At 48.0% G+C, this 14,859-nt stretch overlaps 1 protein-coding gene across 1 annotated transcript in view; it reads left to right on the top strand.

Annotated features, from left to right (window-relative positions):
* Nucleotides 1-7,939: 7,939 nt before the first annotated feature.
* Galnt17 (polypeptide N-acetylgalactosaminyltransferase 17) overlaps nucleotides 7,940-14,859 on the top strand; it is a 429,898-nt gene continuing 422,978 nt past the window's right edge. The window contains exon 1 of the mRNA XM_021162564.2: nucleotides 7,940-9,694. Coding sequence (XP_021018223.1) covers nucleotides 9,457-9,694 — 238 coding nt within the window. The 5' untranslated portion in view covers nucleotides 7,940-9,456. The remainder of the gene's footprint in view (nucleotides 9,695-14,859) is intronic.

Genomic DNA, 14,859 nt, shown 5'->3' with positions numbered 1-14,859 from the left:
CTCTGTGGAGTTATTAGGGGTCCTGAAGGCACAGGGCAGATGTTTTGATGCTGGGTTTATGGGTCTCTATATAGAGGTCTCCTGCATTCTTAGTGCGCTGGCCACAAAGCTGCTTTCTCTTTTCACCAGATTCAAATATTTCCTGTATTTCTTTATAAGAATCAAAGTCTAGATATATAACGGCAGACAGAACTAAATGCTGGCAGAAATGGTCCATATTTTAGGCAGAACATTAGCACGATCCACTGTGGGTCCCATCCAGATCAGAAGTTGCTCATGGATTTTCCTTTCCCTCCCCCTCCCCTTCCTTTTCTCCATTCCCCTCCCCTTCCCCCCCCTCTCCCTTATCCTTTCCTTTTTTATTCTTTGAGACTTGGTTGGCATTAAACATAAGGCTTTACACACGCTAGGCAAGATCTATCAGTGAGCTAGATCCCTGGCCCTTTACTTTTCAAGTTATTACTGTTATTATTGCTATTATCATCATTTCTTTATTTTGATTACATTTGCTCATTAACCATTTCATAAATGCAGAAATGCATTCTGTTGATTCTCATCCCCCACACTCGCATTTTCCTCCCCCTCTGTCATTCCCATACTGCTCCCCCTCCCCTGCAAGATCCCCTCCCTACATTCACACCTTTTGTTGCTTTGTGACACACTGATTTTTAACAAGGGCACTCTATGTGGCCTCTGATTTGGGACTCTCCATTGTAACCTGGTGAACACTCTGTCCGGTCCACAGAACACGATGACTGTCCTTCTTCCAGAATCTACCAATTGCCAATTCTTTCACAGGAACCAGTAGATCCTCGTAAGGCCTTCCTGATCTATCACTGATAGATGATAGGCCTAGACTCCTGCAGGCTGGGCATAGGTAACCACAGATACGGTGACAACTGTGAACCTTGCAAATGACAATGGCAAACTGCTCTGAAAAATGTGCCCTCAGATGCACCAGTGGTACAACTGTTGTGGGGGTAAAAACTGCTCTTGGAGTGTTTGTGAGGCCTGCTGCACAGGAGAAAATTCATGCTATGTACTGTAAGCTCAATTAAAAAAAAAAAAGGCTTGGGAAGTTGTAGATCCTAGGGGACTGCTTCACTGTTGTCTGAAGAAAGGAAATTAAAAGTTTGCACTCTCTTCTCTTGCTCTCTTACCCTCTTCTCCCTCTGCCTCTTCTCTCTCCATTCCCCTCCCCACTCCACATGCTCACGGCCTGCCACTACTCCCCTACTTTCTCATCACCCCCTCTGCCTTTCTCTGTCTCTACTACCCCTTCATCTATCCTTCCCATGCCTCTCCCCATGCCCTAAATAAACTATATTCTATACTAAAAGATTTTGTTTTCTTTTTCCTTCTCTCCTCTCCTCTCCTCTCCTCTCCTCTCCTCTCCTCCCCTCCCTTTCCTTCCTTCCTCCCTCCCTCTCTACTTCCTTCCTCCCTCCCTCCCTCCCTCCCTCCCTCCCTTTCTTTCTTTCTTTCTTTCTTTCTTTCTTTCTTTCTTTCTTTCTTTCTTTCTTTCTTTCTTTCTTTCTTCCTCCCTCCCTCCCTCCCTCCCTTTCTTTCTTTCTTTCTTTCTTTCTTTCTTTCTTTCTTTCTTTCTTTCTTTCTTTCTTTCTTTTCAAAAGAATCTCATAAACTCTCTAGGCTGGAACTTACTCTGTAGTTCAGGCAGGTCTTAACCTTGTAATCCTCCTGCCTCAGCCTTTCAAATAGCTGGGATTGTGGGCCTGTATCATCAGATGCAGCTCTGTTCACATGTGTGTATGTATGTGTGTGTGTGTGTGTGTGTGTGTGTGTGTACAGGTAGATGGGAATGCATGTATATAAGCACATATGTGGAAACCAGAGGTGGACACCAGGCATGGTCCTTAATCACTCTCTGTCTTATGGTTTTTTTGGTTTTTGGTTTTTCAAGACAGAATTTCTCTGTATAGCCCTGGCTGTTCTGGAATTCACTCTGTAGACCAGGCTGGCCTCGAACTCAGAAATTCACCTGCCTCTGCCTCCCAAGTGTTGGGATTAAAGGAGTGCGCCACCACTGCCCGGCTTTCTTATGTTTTTAAGATGGGGTCATTGAGTGGCCTGTGCTGGAATCCTGGAGAAGGCTCTGATCGAGTAACAATAAAGGGCTGTCTTGGTGTTAGACTAGATGATCTCCTTAGGAATAAAAGCAAATGGTCAAAACACAGACACCTTCCCTTTTTGTGGGCTGACATCTGAAAGAAATAGGTCAAATAATTATTCATCATAGCTACCTGTCCAGTTTTTTTTTTAATAAAGATTTATTTATTTATTTTATGTATGTGAAGACACTCATGTGGTTGCTGGGAATTGAACTCAGGACTTCAGGAAGAGCAGCTGGAGGGAGCTCTTAATCGTGAGCCATCTCTCCAGACCCCAGTTCTTTCTTTAACCATGGGTTCTGGGGATCAAACTCTGGTCCCCATATTTGCCTAGGAAGCACTTTACCCACCAAGCCATGTCCGCAGCCCATATTTGTTTATTTCTTTGGACCAGTCTGCCATTTTCTCATTTAGCCAGTGTTCCTTTGTAACACTGCACTGAGCAGTGTTCCTTGACCACTACACAGATGTAGAACATGGCTTCTACTATCTTTACTTGTCTTACACCACGTGACAGAACTGTGAGTGGACAGTCATAGTGCCACAGCATCCTAGATGCATAGATGGTGCATCCTAGGATTTCTTTGATTGGGGGAATAAGATGCTCGGCTGGGGCTTTGTTTTTTGTTTTTTGTTTTTTTTTTTTTTTGTTTCCTGTCACCACTGCCCAGCTTTTGTTAGTTTTTAAACTAACACACACATGCAGGACTAACAGTATACATGTACCACAGCACATGCACGGAGGTCCAAGGACAACCTCATGTGCTAGTGGTTGTCACCTTTCCCCTTGTTTGAGGAGGGGACTTTGTGCTCATCCCACCAGTCTAGCTGTCCAATCACCATCAAGGGATTCTTCTATCCCTGCATCCCATTTCTCCCGTAGAGCACTGAGATCACAGACCCATGTTCTCCAGTGCTTGGCTCTATGTGAGTTCTGGAGATCCTAACCCAGGCTCTCAGGACTGTACAGCAAGCATTTTACCTACTGGCCATCCGCCAGCCTAGGACACACATTACTGAAATGTAACCTCAGGGCAGGCATACAGTTCCACCGTTCCCAACCTTGTCCATTCATCTATTAATCCATTAGAGCACTATGACCCAGGCTCTCTGCACATACTGCACTGGGAACCAAGGCTTCAAAACAAAGACCTTTATACTTTAACAGAGTTTCATAAGAGAGACAATTTTGGGGAGCCATCTGAGATAATTCCCCCTCCCTTCTTTCTCTCCTTCCATCTCCAGGCCTCCCTCCTTTCTTCTCCTCTTCATCTTCCTCCTCCTGTTTGTTTCCTTTTTAGAGACAAGATCTTGCACGGGTCTCCCTGCCTCAGCCTCAGATTTCATCATTTAAAATCTTGAAACATTCAAGATACAGTGATGATACATGGCTGTGACCCAAGCACCCTGGAGGCTGAGGCAGAAAGGTCATGCATTTGAAGCCAGTCTTGGGTACCTAGTGAGTTCCAAGCCAGCCTGGGCTACACCATGAAACCTTGTCTCACATTATCAATAAAAATAAACATTTTTTTAAAAAAAGTCAAGAATGAATTTGTCCCATGGTGTTAGAAGTGGAATATAGCCCACACCTCTTGGTGATAGGCCACTCAGATGTATGTGCTGTTGCTGGTTTCTCTAGTAGGATTGGGATAGATGGTGTATAGACAGGCAGTTGTTGGTGGGGGGTGCGGTCATCATTATCCCTTCAGGAGCTGAAGAACAGAATTGTGATACTCTCTCATCTGTGTAAATGTAGTTTATGTGGCTCTGTGGGCCTGTGGGTTTAACCAGCAAGTAGAACTGATTCAATTCATGCCTTTCCTGTCCCTTCAATGGGGACACAGGGTCTCCATCCTCAGTCTTCTCTCTACCAGGCTCTGAAGCCATGCGAATGTTCTCCCAGCCTGGTCTCTCTCCAGGTCACTGCTGCCTTCAGAACCCCTGGCTCCCAACAGATATTCAACTACTTACATTCTTATATATACCCTCAGTCCTACAGATTCTGACTCAACCAACAGCAAGCAGAAAAATACTAACGTTAAAAAAGGGGCTGGGGAGAATGGCTTAGTAAGTAAAATGCTTACTGCCAAGTGTGAGACCCGAGGTGGGTCCTCTGAACCCACCTGAAGCTGAATATAATAGCGTGCATCTGTGATCCCAATACTCAGATGGTGAGGCGGGAGGTGGGGGAGCTAACAGGACAGATAGCTAATGAGAGACCCTGGCTCAAACAAGCTAGAAAGTGAGGACTGACATCTGAGGATGTCCTCTGATATCCACAAGCAGCCTGTGGCACACACACACACACACACACACCACAATATGGACCGAGGTTGTCTTAACCTTTATTGCCCTTATCATAGATTCCTAAGCAATGCAACACCAGTGATTCCCAAAGCAATGACATTGGGTTGGTTTCAGTGAACTAGAGATGGCCCCCTTTGCTGTCATTTTTGGATTGTATTTATTCAGTTTGAGACAGGGTGTCTCACTCTGAAATCTGTGCTGGCCTGGAACTCATGTCTGATCTTTCTGCCCCAGCCTCCTAATATTGGGATTATATCCATGCATCGCCACAGCTGGCTTAGAGTCAAAGGGGCGTATTTCTGAAAAAAAAAAAGTGGGCAAGTTTTTCACTGGGACGACCCCCCTCTCTGGCACAAACTTCTGTACTGTGACTTTCTCTTGACCCAAGTGACATGTGGAAGGAATGGTTTATTGGCTTATAAGTCCAGCAGAGAGTATATGGTGGACAGGGAAGCCTTGAGGGAGACATAGCAGCTGTCAGTCAGATCACAAACCCCACACAGAAAGCAGAGAGAGAAACTAAATGGGATGTGGGGCAAGGTTATAAACTCTCAAAGCCCCCAGTGCCATACTTTCCTCCAGCAAGGCTGCGCCTCCAAAAGGCTCCATTACCTCCCCAAACCGCATCACTAACTTGGAACTAAATATTCAAATACAAAGCCTAGGTGGGGCACTGATGATTTTCCAATCATCAAGTGGCTATAAACTCAGGTGGGTATGACATCCAACTATGTTCCTAATTCCAGACTGGAGAAACAAATTAAAACACGAGGAAACACAGTTCAAGTGACAAGGACATTTATAGGCAAGTTTCAACTTCAAAGTGACTGTCTTTCTCCATATCTAGCCAGAGAATGCCCGTCTGGCCTAGATGAGCTTATGACATATCTATAGGCTTTGTTCTCCCCAGCTTCCTTGTGCAGCCTGTGCAGCATCTATGTTCGTAAAAGAATTTTGACATTGTAATCTCAAGGAGTGGCCCACATCATGGATATTCCAAGAACTACATTTTCATGCTGATATGCTCAGGTCCTGCAACCATGCAATTAAAACCCCATCCTGTGCTGGGAGTGCTCTACTCAGTGGTAGAGTATCTGCTTAGAATCCTCCAGCTAGGGTATGGCTCAGGGATGGAGCTCCTGTCCAGAATCCCCCAGTGAGGGGCTGGGGGCGTGGCTCAGGGATGGAGCTCCTGTCCAGAATCCCCCAGTGAGGGGCTGGAGTGTGGCTCAGTGGTAGAGTGTTATCTATTATTTTCAGGACAGGCCTTTTTGTCCTATTGCTTTTCTACGTGGCTTTCTATCCTTTATTGCACAAAATTAAACACTTCATAGTCTGAGCATGGTGCTGTGCACCTGTAATCCTAGCACTTGAGTAGCTAAGTCGGAGGATCACAATTTCTAGGCCAGCCTGTGTTCTTCTACAGAGAGATTGATCTCAGAAATCAAGCCCAAACTCAAACCTAACCCACCCCAAATTTTCCTTGCATCTCCCATGCCTGAAGGCTCCTGTGTCGTATAAAACTTTGGTTAAATAAGTACACTATGCTGTCCCCTGACTAAATTGTTCTGTATCTTGGTAGTGGTGGGGGTAGAGGAAGACGACTCACAGATACGGGATTGAGCAAGGATATCACATCTTCTACCTTTCTATCAGCCACCCTCTTCTGTGCTACTGATGCTGCCTGATCTGGGTCTTCATGAACAGCTGTGGAGATCTGGCCTCATCCAGTCCCTGATGCTCTGAATGACACAGAACCAGGGATGTCCTCCTACCCAACTTCCTTCTGAACCCACAGATGTTTAAAAGTGCTTTTTCCATGCTTTTTGAGACGGCTTTTTATTGAGCCATATTTTTGTACTCAGTTCACGGTAGATTATAAAAATTCAATCCCTAAGGATCTTGAGTAGGCTCCAAAGAAATAAAAACCAAAAGAGCAGGCCAATGAGATGGCTCAAGGAAGTAAAGGGGCTTGCTGCCAAGCCTGACTACTTGAGCTCAATCCCTGAGACTCACATAGTGGCTGGAGAGAACTGACTCCTGCAAGTTGTCTTCTGACCTCTACCCAAGGGCTGTGGCACAAATACACACACCTCCACACATATACAACTAAGTTTTGTGTTTGTTTTTAAAGGAAGAAAGTAGGACTAGAGAAACATCTTACTTACTGTTCCATCATGAGAAGTTGTAGTGGGAATTTTGGTTTCTTTAAAAACACAGAAATACAAGAATGTTTTCATTTTAATCCCAGGTGTGGGATATAAGGCTGCCTCAGATTGTCCATAGCAGTTGACTGTGATTTGTCTCATGCTCTAGCAGGGGCGTGGTTTTGACAGCTGCAGGTAGTTTCTGTGACTGCATGATGTTTGGAAATCTGGGGTCTTTTCCTGTGTCACTCAGACCTCTGAGTAGCAGACATGACACCCACACCACCAAGCCTGGCTCTCCATGTCCTTTTTTTTTTTTTTTTTTTTTTTTTTTGTTTTTTTTTTCTTTGTTTTTTTGTGTTGTATTTTTTGTGAAAAACTGTAAAGTTTAGATTAACTTTAAAAATTAGCTGCTTGCTGTTAATTGTGTAAAACACAACAGAGGAAAACGTACTCCCCCAGACCCCCAAACAACAATACCTTTATTGAAATGAGGGCCAGGCTTGGTGGCTAGGACTGCAATCCCAGTATTTAGGATGAAAAGTTAAGAGGATCAGGAATCATGAGTTAGGGGCTAGCCTAGGCTAACTGAGAAGGCATAAACAAAGGAACACTAAAATCTCCATCGAGGTCCAAACAAACAAAAACAAACAAGAAAACACTTTGTTCCCTTTCAAAAGAAACCCAACCAATCTAACCTGGAGCTTACTTTATAGACAAGGATGCTTGTGAGTCTCTGATCTTCCTGCCTCTACCTTCCAAGTGCTGGGATTATAGGCTTGCCACCAGCAAGCCTGGTTGTGAAGAGCTGGAGGTGGGGGGGGTGGGGTGGGAATATCCAGTTGAGGTCTAGGCAAGCACTCAACTTCAGCTCAACAGCCTAACTACATCCCAACTCCAAACCCCCAAATCCGAACATGCCCCCTGAACTGCCCCTCCTTCCGGGCTAAGTCAACCAAACAAAACTAACCAATGAACAACAGCAACAAACTTTAATCGGATGGGAAGAATGAAGTGGGAGCCCCTGAATTCACTCAGCTGATTCTTATCTGTTGGCAGTCTGGTTTCTTTCCCTGGCCTAAGCAGTTAAAAAAAAAATCAGAGGGCAGGCTTGGATTCCAGTCTTTGGAACTCCTGGGTCTCAGGAAAAGAAGTAGGTTGTGGAGACCCATCAGGGCCAGAAATCCGCGTGCGTGGCACCAATAAGAGTTTACAGAGTAGGGGCAAGCACAGAAGCACCAACTAAGATGGTGAGAACTCTCCCAGGGCCCAAGCAAGAAGGACACAGGGCCTTGCTCTGAAAGTAGCGGAATCCGAGTCTCCAGGCCAGATTTTCCCTCTAGCCATTCCGGGCCAAGCTAAGCAGAGCAGCTAAGCCAAGAGAAAGGGACGTCTTCCTCGTCTGCCGGGATGGAACAAACCCGGCTGCTTAGAGAGCGCTGAGAACCCCAAGGGTCCCTCACAGCCCTTAGCAGCCAACATGACATGACTGCTCTTGGTCCCGCGCGCTCCCCGCTCTTTCCAGACACCCCCACCCTTTCCGGGTGCGCGCGCAAGAGTGGGCCAGCTTCCCCTAGCTGTGCGCTCCGCAGCCTGCGGGTGGCAGCGGCGTTGGCGACTGGCTCTCAGGGAAGAGGGTGACCAAGGGACCGCGAAGGAGGAGTCGGCGCCGCAGCCGCTCCCCTTGGGACCGCGCCCCGCCTTCCGTCGCCACCTGAGCATCCCCTCTTGGCTCCCAGCTGCTCTGGTCTATCCCACCATTCCCTCTGGGGGACCGTGTGTACTCTTAGTGCCGCAGCCGCGGTGTCATTGCATCCGGTGATCGGGACACTCGGATCTTGGTTCCCTTGGGGGCTTGGGACGAGCTGCACGGGCCGTGGTGACAGGCTGCGGGGGCGCCAGCGCGCATCCCTCCCCCGCGACATTTAGAAAGGCGTGTAGACAACTGGTGTGACTTTGGAGGTCCGACTCCTCCTTCCGGCCAGCCTCGCAACGCGCCACCTCCCGAGACAAGCCAGTGTGTCCGGCAGGCCCCGGAGGCTCGTGTAGGGACTTGGAACGTGTCCGGGAACCCGTGGCGCTGTGCGCACTGGTGAGTTTTGCGGGCGGGGTGGGGGCGGAGAGGACGTCGCGCTGGGTCCCTGCTCCCGCCCCTTTCCTGCTGTTCCCCCCCCCCCCCTCCACTTTGAGAGAGTCATTGAGATTTGAGCGTGACTGCGGAGCCTGGAGGATGCAGGCACGGGGCGCGGGGTTTTCCTCTTCCCGGAGTGATGGAGAGAGCCGGTGAGCTGAACAAAGACACCCGCCCTGAGGAGCGGGTCCTTTGCTGAAGAACTCTATTTTCCCCCTGCGACGGCCGCCTGCGGGCGAGAGTGTCGGCCGCGCAACTCCAGGAGTGGCGCGCTCTTCCGCCGGCGGGCGCAGAGCTGGAGCCGGGCACCTGCGCGCCACTCCCGCCACATCCCCGGAGCATTCCGACTACCACAGGATTGTTCCTGAAGGTCCACGTCTGCGGAGGAGGTCCAAAGTCTAAGGGCAACCTGTTTGCTGTTCAACAGGGAAAGACCCTGGGACCTTTATCTTTTGCTGTCTCGTAGAAGGGACTGCGTGCTGTGGACGGAGCAGGCGTTTCAGAGACACTTTTGCAAGCCAGGGGGCTTCCATGTGAGTGATCAGCCGCGTCCTTCCAGTGGTCACTGTCGCCAGAGAATCGGCGTTTTGTGGTCAACAGCAGCTGGGACCCCCCAGCCCTTTGCCCCCTCCCCCGGCCATTGTTCGGTGTGTGGGGTCTACGCTGTCTCAGGCTGCCCTGCGCCTCGCAGGTGAGGCTGGTAGAGGCGTGGGTCCAGGGAAAGGACCGGCCGTGTTGTTTGATGGCTTCACTGAGGAGAGTCAAAGTGTTGTTGGTGTTGAACTTGATCGCGGTGGCCGGCTTCGTGATCTTTTTGGCTAAGTGTCGGCCTATCGCGGTGCGCAGCGGAGAAGCCTTCCACGAGATTCGGCCTCGCGCAGAGGTGGCCAACCTCAGCGCGCACAGCGCCAGCCCCATCCAGGATGCGGTCCTGAAGCGCTTGTCGCTGCTGGAGGACATCGTCTACAGGCAGCTTAATGGTAAGGACGTGCCCTGACGCCTGTGGGTCGTGGTGCAAGCAGGGCACAGGGTGATCTCCCTGGCTCTCTGTATCCTAAGCTGACATCTGAACCAGCCCGATCTCTCTCTTCCATCCCTGCCCTGTGCCTGGGACTATTGTAGAAACCACCACCGGATTCTTTTTCATGATATACTGCAGCTGGAAGTTTGGTCTTCCGCTAGAAACCTGTCACTACAGTTGACTCTTGGTCTCTGCTCGTGACTCCAGCTTAGAACGTACTGCAGGCTGGGAACCTCTAGAAAGGAAATAGCTGTCAGTTCATGGTTGTTTGATGGAGGAGCTGGTAGGGAAGTGAGTGTCATGGCTTGCAAAGTGAGGGCTCGAGTAAATACATTATTCCTTTAGGTTGATTGCATCACTAAGAATGCAGACTCTTTCCTCCGCACTGCCTGGGTGCAAGGTGGTCTATTAACAACCAGTCTACTCCCGACCCATGTGGCAATCGAGGGTCAAGTTCTTAGAGGGTCTGGGAAGCAGGGGTTTGTTCACAAAGTTAAGCCAAACAAGGAGGCTTGGCATTCAGGTTTGTAGCTTTTTCCAGAACTTGTCTCATCTAAACTATTCTAAATGAGTTGCCATAGAAGAGCCTGTGTGTGTGTGTGTGTGTGTGTGTGTGTGTGTGTGTGTGTGTGTGTTGATATATTGCTTCCACCTGGCTCAAGGGACTGATGGTCCCTGGATGCTTGCTGTCTTCACAGTGTCACGTAGTCTAATAATATAAAGAAGACATAGTGATTACTGAAGTCTGGCTTTCTGTTCCCAACCTTCTGCATGTTACCAGGGCCTGGAACTGCCAGCTCTTGTCACGACTGCTAATAAGTCAGTCGTTGCTGTGTGCTAGAAGAGCATTTTAAGAGCCATGCGTGCATGGTGGGACATAACCATTAGTCCTTGGAGGTTCTGGCTCCTCCCCGACAGGAGAACAGAACAAACCAAACTCAGGGAAGTGAACCACAGTGCCTAAGTCCTGATTGGTGTTAGTAAGTAGTAGTTTGGACTCTGGTTGACCACAAAGCCCATGTTCTTGGTTATAAGGCATAAATTTCTTTTCATGTGTCTGGATGCAGGGGTGTGTATGTGTGTGTGTGTATGTATGTGTATGCACTTGGAGGCTGGGGTCAACCTTGAATGTCATTCCTCAGGTACATTTACCTTGGATTTCTTTGAGACAGGATCTCTCTCTGATCTGGCACTCACTCACAGAATGAGTGAGGCGGGCTGACCAGCAACCCCAGGAATCCAGCTCTGGGACTACACATACATGCTACTGTACCCAGTTGTTTTTTTTTTTTTTTTTTTTTTTTTTTTTTTTTTTTTTTATATGAGTTTTAGGGACCAAACTCAGAGGTCCTCTGGCTTGCCTGGCAAGTATTTTACCAACCATACCAATTTCCTAGCCCCAAGACACAAATTTATATCTACCTAATTTTAATTTAAAAGTGTGTGTGTGTGTATTGTATTGTATTGCATTGCATTGCATTGCATTGCATTGTATTGTATTGCATTGCATTGCATTGTATTGTATTGTATTGTATTGTATTGTATTGCATTGCATTGCATTGCATTGCATTGCATTGTATTGTATTGTATTTGGGGAAGCTGCACACATACCACAGACCACATATGGAGACCAGAGGACAATTTATTATACTCAGCTCTCTCCTTCTACCATGTGATCCTGAAGATGGATCTTGCCTCTTTAGACTTCTCTGTCTTTACCCACTAGGCTACCCCACTAGCCACAAACTCTGACTTTAAAAGTATATACGATTTAAAAAAAAATTATTTTTGATAAATGAACTGTATGGATCTGTAGGTACAACCGTAACCCGTGTAAACTTGAGCAGCCCCGTGACAGGTGGCCGAGGACTGAGGAAGACAGCTTTGCTCTTGCCCTTTGATGATCCCTTCTGGGTAATTCCAGGAGAGGGGTGCAACCAGCCTCTTGCATTCATGAAAAGATGTCCTAGTCCTCTTAGCATCATACTATAAGTATCCAGTGGGTTTTGACGCACTTTCTAGCATTCACAGTTGTACCTCTCACCAGTAATGAGGCCAGGCCATCAGGGCAGCCCACCAAGGCTGTGTTTGAAGCTCTTCTCCAAAACCCCTCAAGACAAAATGGACCCTGAGCAATTAAAAATATATGGACTCAGCACTGTGGAGGTGAAGCAGGGGAATCAGACATGTAAGGCCAGCCTGGCTAACCCACATTAGGGAAGTGGGAGTTGTTTTTCTGAATTGATACCTGCAGAAACACATTCATGAGATAACCCCCCACTCCCCCAAGTAGTCAGAGCTTGCTCACTCTCCAGCTACATGCAGGGACACAGGTCACTGATGCAGGGACACAGGTCACTGATGCAATCGTTTCCATTAGGGACATGAAATATGTTATGGCCACATCTCTTAATGGGAATCCTAATTCTATGTAGTACTATTTGTTATTTATGTATTCTGGTATGGATGCGTATGTACACATACACGTGGAAGCTGGGGGTCAGTGTCTGGCGTCTTCTTCAATCATTTCTCCACCCCTCCCTCCTTTTTGAAACATTGTCTCTCACCCAGCCTGGAGTCTGCCATTTTGGCTAGACTGGCTGGGCCCTCCAGCACTAGGATCAAAGGCAAAGACTAACAAGTCCTTTACCCAATGAGCTATTTTCTCAGATCCCTGTGTGGTGTTTTTTTAGGGGTAGCAGATGCACACGACCCCCTTAGTGTTTGCACTAACCCTGCAAGGCACCTGTTCTTATTTGTTCTTTGAAACTTGCTGGCAGTTACCCAGTGACTTTGGGGGCTTTAAAAAATGACTCTGGACCTTGTTACTTTAGGGTGGAGGCTCTTGGCTGCTGTGCCCACTAACCTGCCTGGACATTACTATCAAAATGACTTGCATCGCCTATACAGATGCAGAACACATGGCTACATGTCCTAGGGGCTCTTTTTCAATAGGCAGAGAGTAGGGTCTGAGACTTTGCCTCTAATGAACTCCCCACTCTCCATCTGAGAAGCCTCTGCCTATACCAGACCTAGTAAGGACAGAAAACACACTCAAATGACAAAGCCAGCAGGATGGGTGGGACTTATAAGAAGCCAAGATTTGCTCCCAAGGGGCACTGGGTCTTGGATTCTTTTTCTTAGCTTTTTGCTTTGTAGAGAACATCCATGCTAGGGAGCTGTGGGTGTGGTTCACTTGGTTGAGCCCTTGCCTGGCTTGCATGGGCCCTCAAGTTTCATCCGGAGCACCACATAAACCAGGAGTGGTGGCACAAACTTCCCAGCTCAGCCCTAGGGAGCAGAAAGGAAGATTAAGACTTCAAGATAAAACGGCTAGCTATCTACGAAGCTCAAGGCCAGCCTGGGCTACATGATACCTTGCCTCAAAATGAAAGAAGGGTGGGAGGGAGGGAGGGAGGGAGGGAGGTAAAAAAAGAATTGACTGGTTGAGTGGGGAGTTAGGAGAAGGAAGGCTCAAAGCTGGCTTAGTGAAGTCCAGTTGAGAGCTTTCTTGGGCAAGCTATGACTTCCAAGGGGGATTTGGCAGAATTTGTCTTTCCGAGCATTGAAGGTGATTTGTAAGAACATGCAACCTGGTGGGTAAGAGCAAGGGAAAGTCGTGCTATAGAGAAGACCCTCCTTGTTTCCACCCTACCTCAGGGGCACCAGCCTTTGTCTGTTCTTGGTTTGGGTACTGCGTGTTCCATCTGTTATACTAGGCCGTCTGCCGTACCGGGAGGCTGCAGGAGGAAGGGGTGGGCTCTTCCTGGCATATGGAGAGATGGAGGTCAGGGCTTCATTTGTATCTGTGCTGTGCACCTGTCTCCACCTGTTGCCACTGACAACAAAGGAGACCAGGAACTCAAGGGTCCTGTTCCTGAGCTGGAGCTGGGCACTGGGCGAGTGACAGGAGCTCACATCCAACTCCTTAGTGCCATATGAAGTTGGCGTTTTTAAAGTTGCACAGAACTAATCTAGGGATATAGTTCAGTGGTAGAATGCTTGCCTTGGTCCCAAGTTTGATCTCTAGAGCAACAAAAGACATACAAATAGACAGAAAGCTCCCAGGGTTACTTAAACTCCACCTGTGGCTTCTTAGGTCTAGCAAGAGAGACTCATGGAGATTCCACCTTCCTCTGGCTGGGTTTTGGTTTGCTTGGCTGGTTTTGCTTGTTTTGAGGCTGGGTCTCATGTATCCTAGGCTAGCCCCAAACTCCCTAAGTAGCAAAGGATGATCTTGAACTCCTACTCCTCCTGCCTCTACTTCCCCAATGCTGAGATCACAAGTCTGCCCAGGCAGTTCTGTTAGGACCTCCAACTTTGTTCTCATGATTAGCTTCACCTCTGCCTACTTGCTGAGACACTCCACCTTGACCTCAGGCTTCTTAGCCTCCACATTGTAAGTCAGTCTTTGAGAAGAGCTGGTTTTACTGGAATTTACTGCATGCTCCTCCATTCTGCTCGTCCTGCCAAGCTTGGCTCTTGTGGGTGAGGGTTGTTGGATGTTATATGGGCAACGGTCCTGATGCTTTGAGCTGTTCAGGGCCTTAGTGACATCACATTGCAGTCTCAGCCTGGACTCTTACTCCTCAGTGGGTTTAGCTTTGGAGTCCAGAAATGACTAGGCTTTTTAAAGGGCTGGCACCCTATTTTAGACTTTTACATCCTACCTCCATCTCTTACCATCTGTGCCTTGTGTATACGGTAGGCAGTTGAGGTTTATTGATAGCTGGCTGGGAACCGGTTTTCAGGAGGGAAATGATAGCCATAGAGAAAATAATCTAGAGCTTGCAAAAGCTGGGACGGGTGGCGTGGTGAAGGGAGAGGGCGGGAAGAACTTAGCTGGAAAGATAGAGTGTGAGAAAACCGTCTTCTCGTCATAATGCCTCCATTATCTCGCCTGTGCTTTCTTGCTTCCACCATCTTGACTTTGCAATCATGGCTATGCCATCTGGCCACTGCTTTCTGGCTTCTGACATGTGGCCTTTACCATGTTGACCCTGTCATCTTCTTCAAAGCATCTTTCCTCATCTGTCCTCTCCCCCACCTTACCCTCGCCGCCTTGCCTTCCTCACCTTGTCCTCCCATTCTGCCCCCAATATCTTGACTCTTTCATCTTGCTTG

Source organism: Mus caroli, chromosome 5 (genome assembly GCF_900094665.2).
Source record: "Mus caroli chromosome 5, CAROLI_EIJ_v1.1, whole genome shotgun sequence".
Lineage (NCBI taxonomy): Eukaryota > Metazoa > Chordata > Mammalia > Rodentia > Muridae > Mus > Mus caroli.
This window is presented reverse-complemented; position numbering and strand designations above follow the sequence as displayed.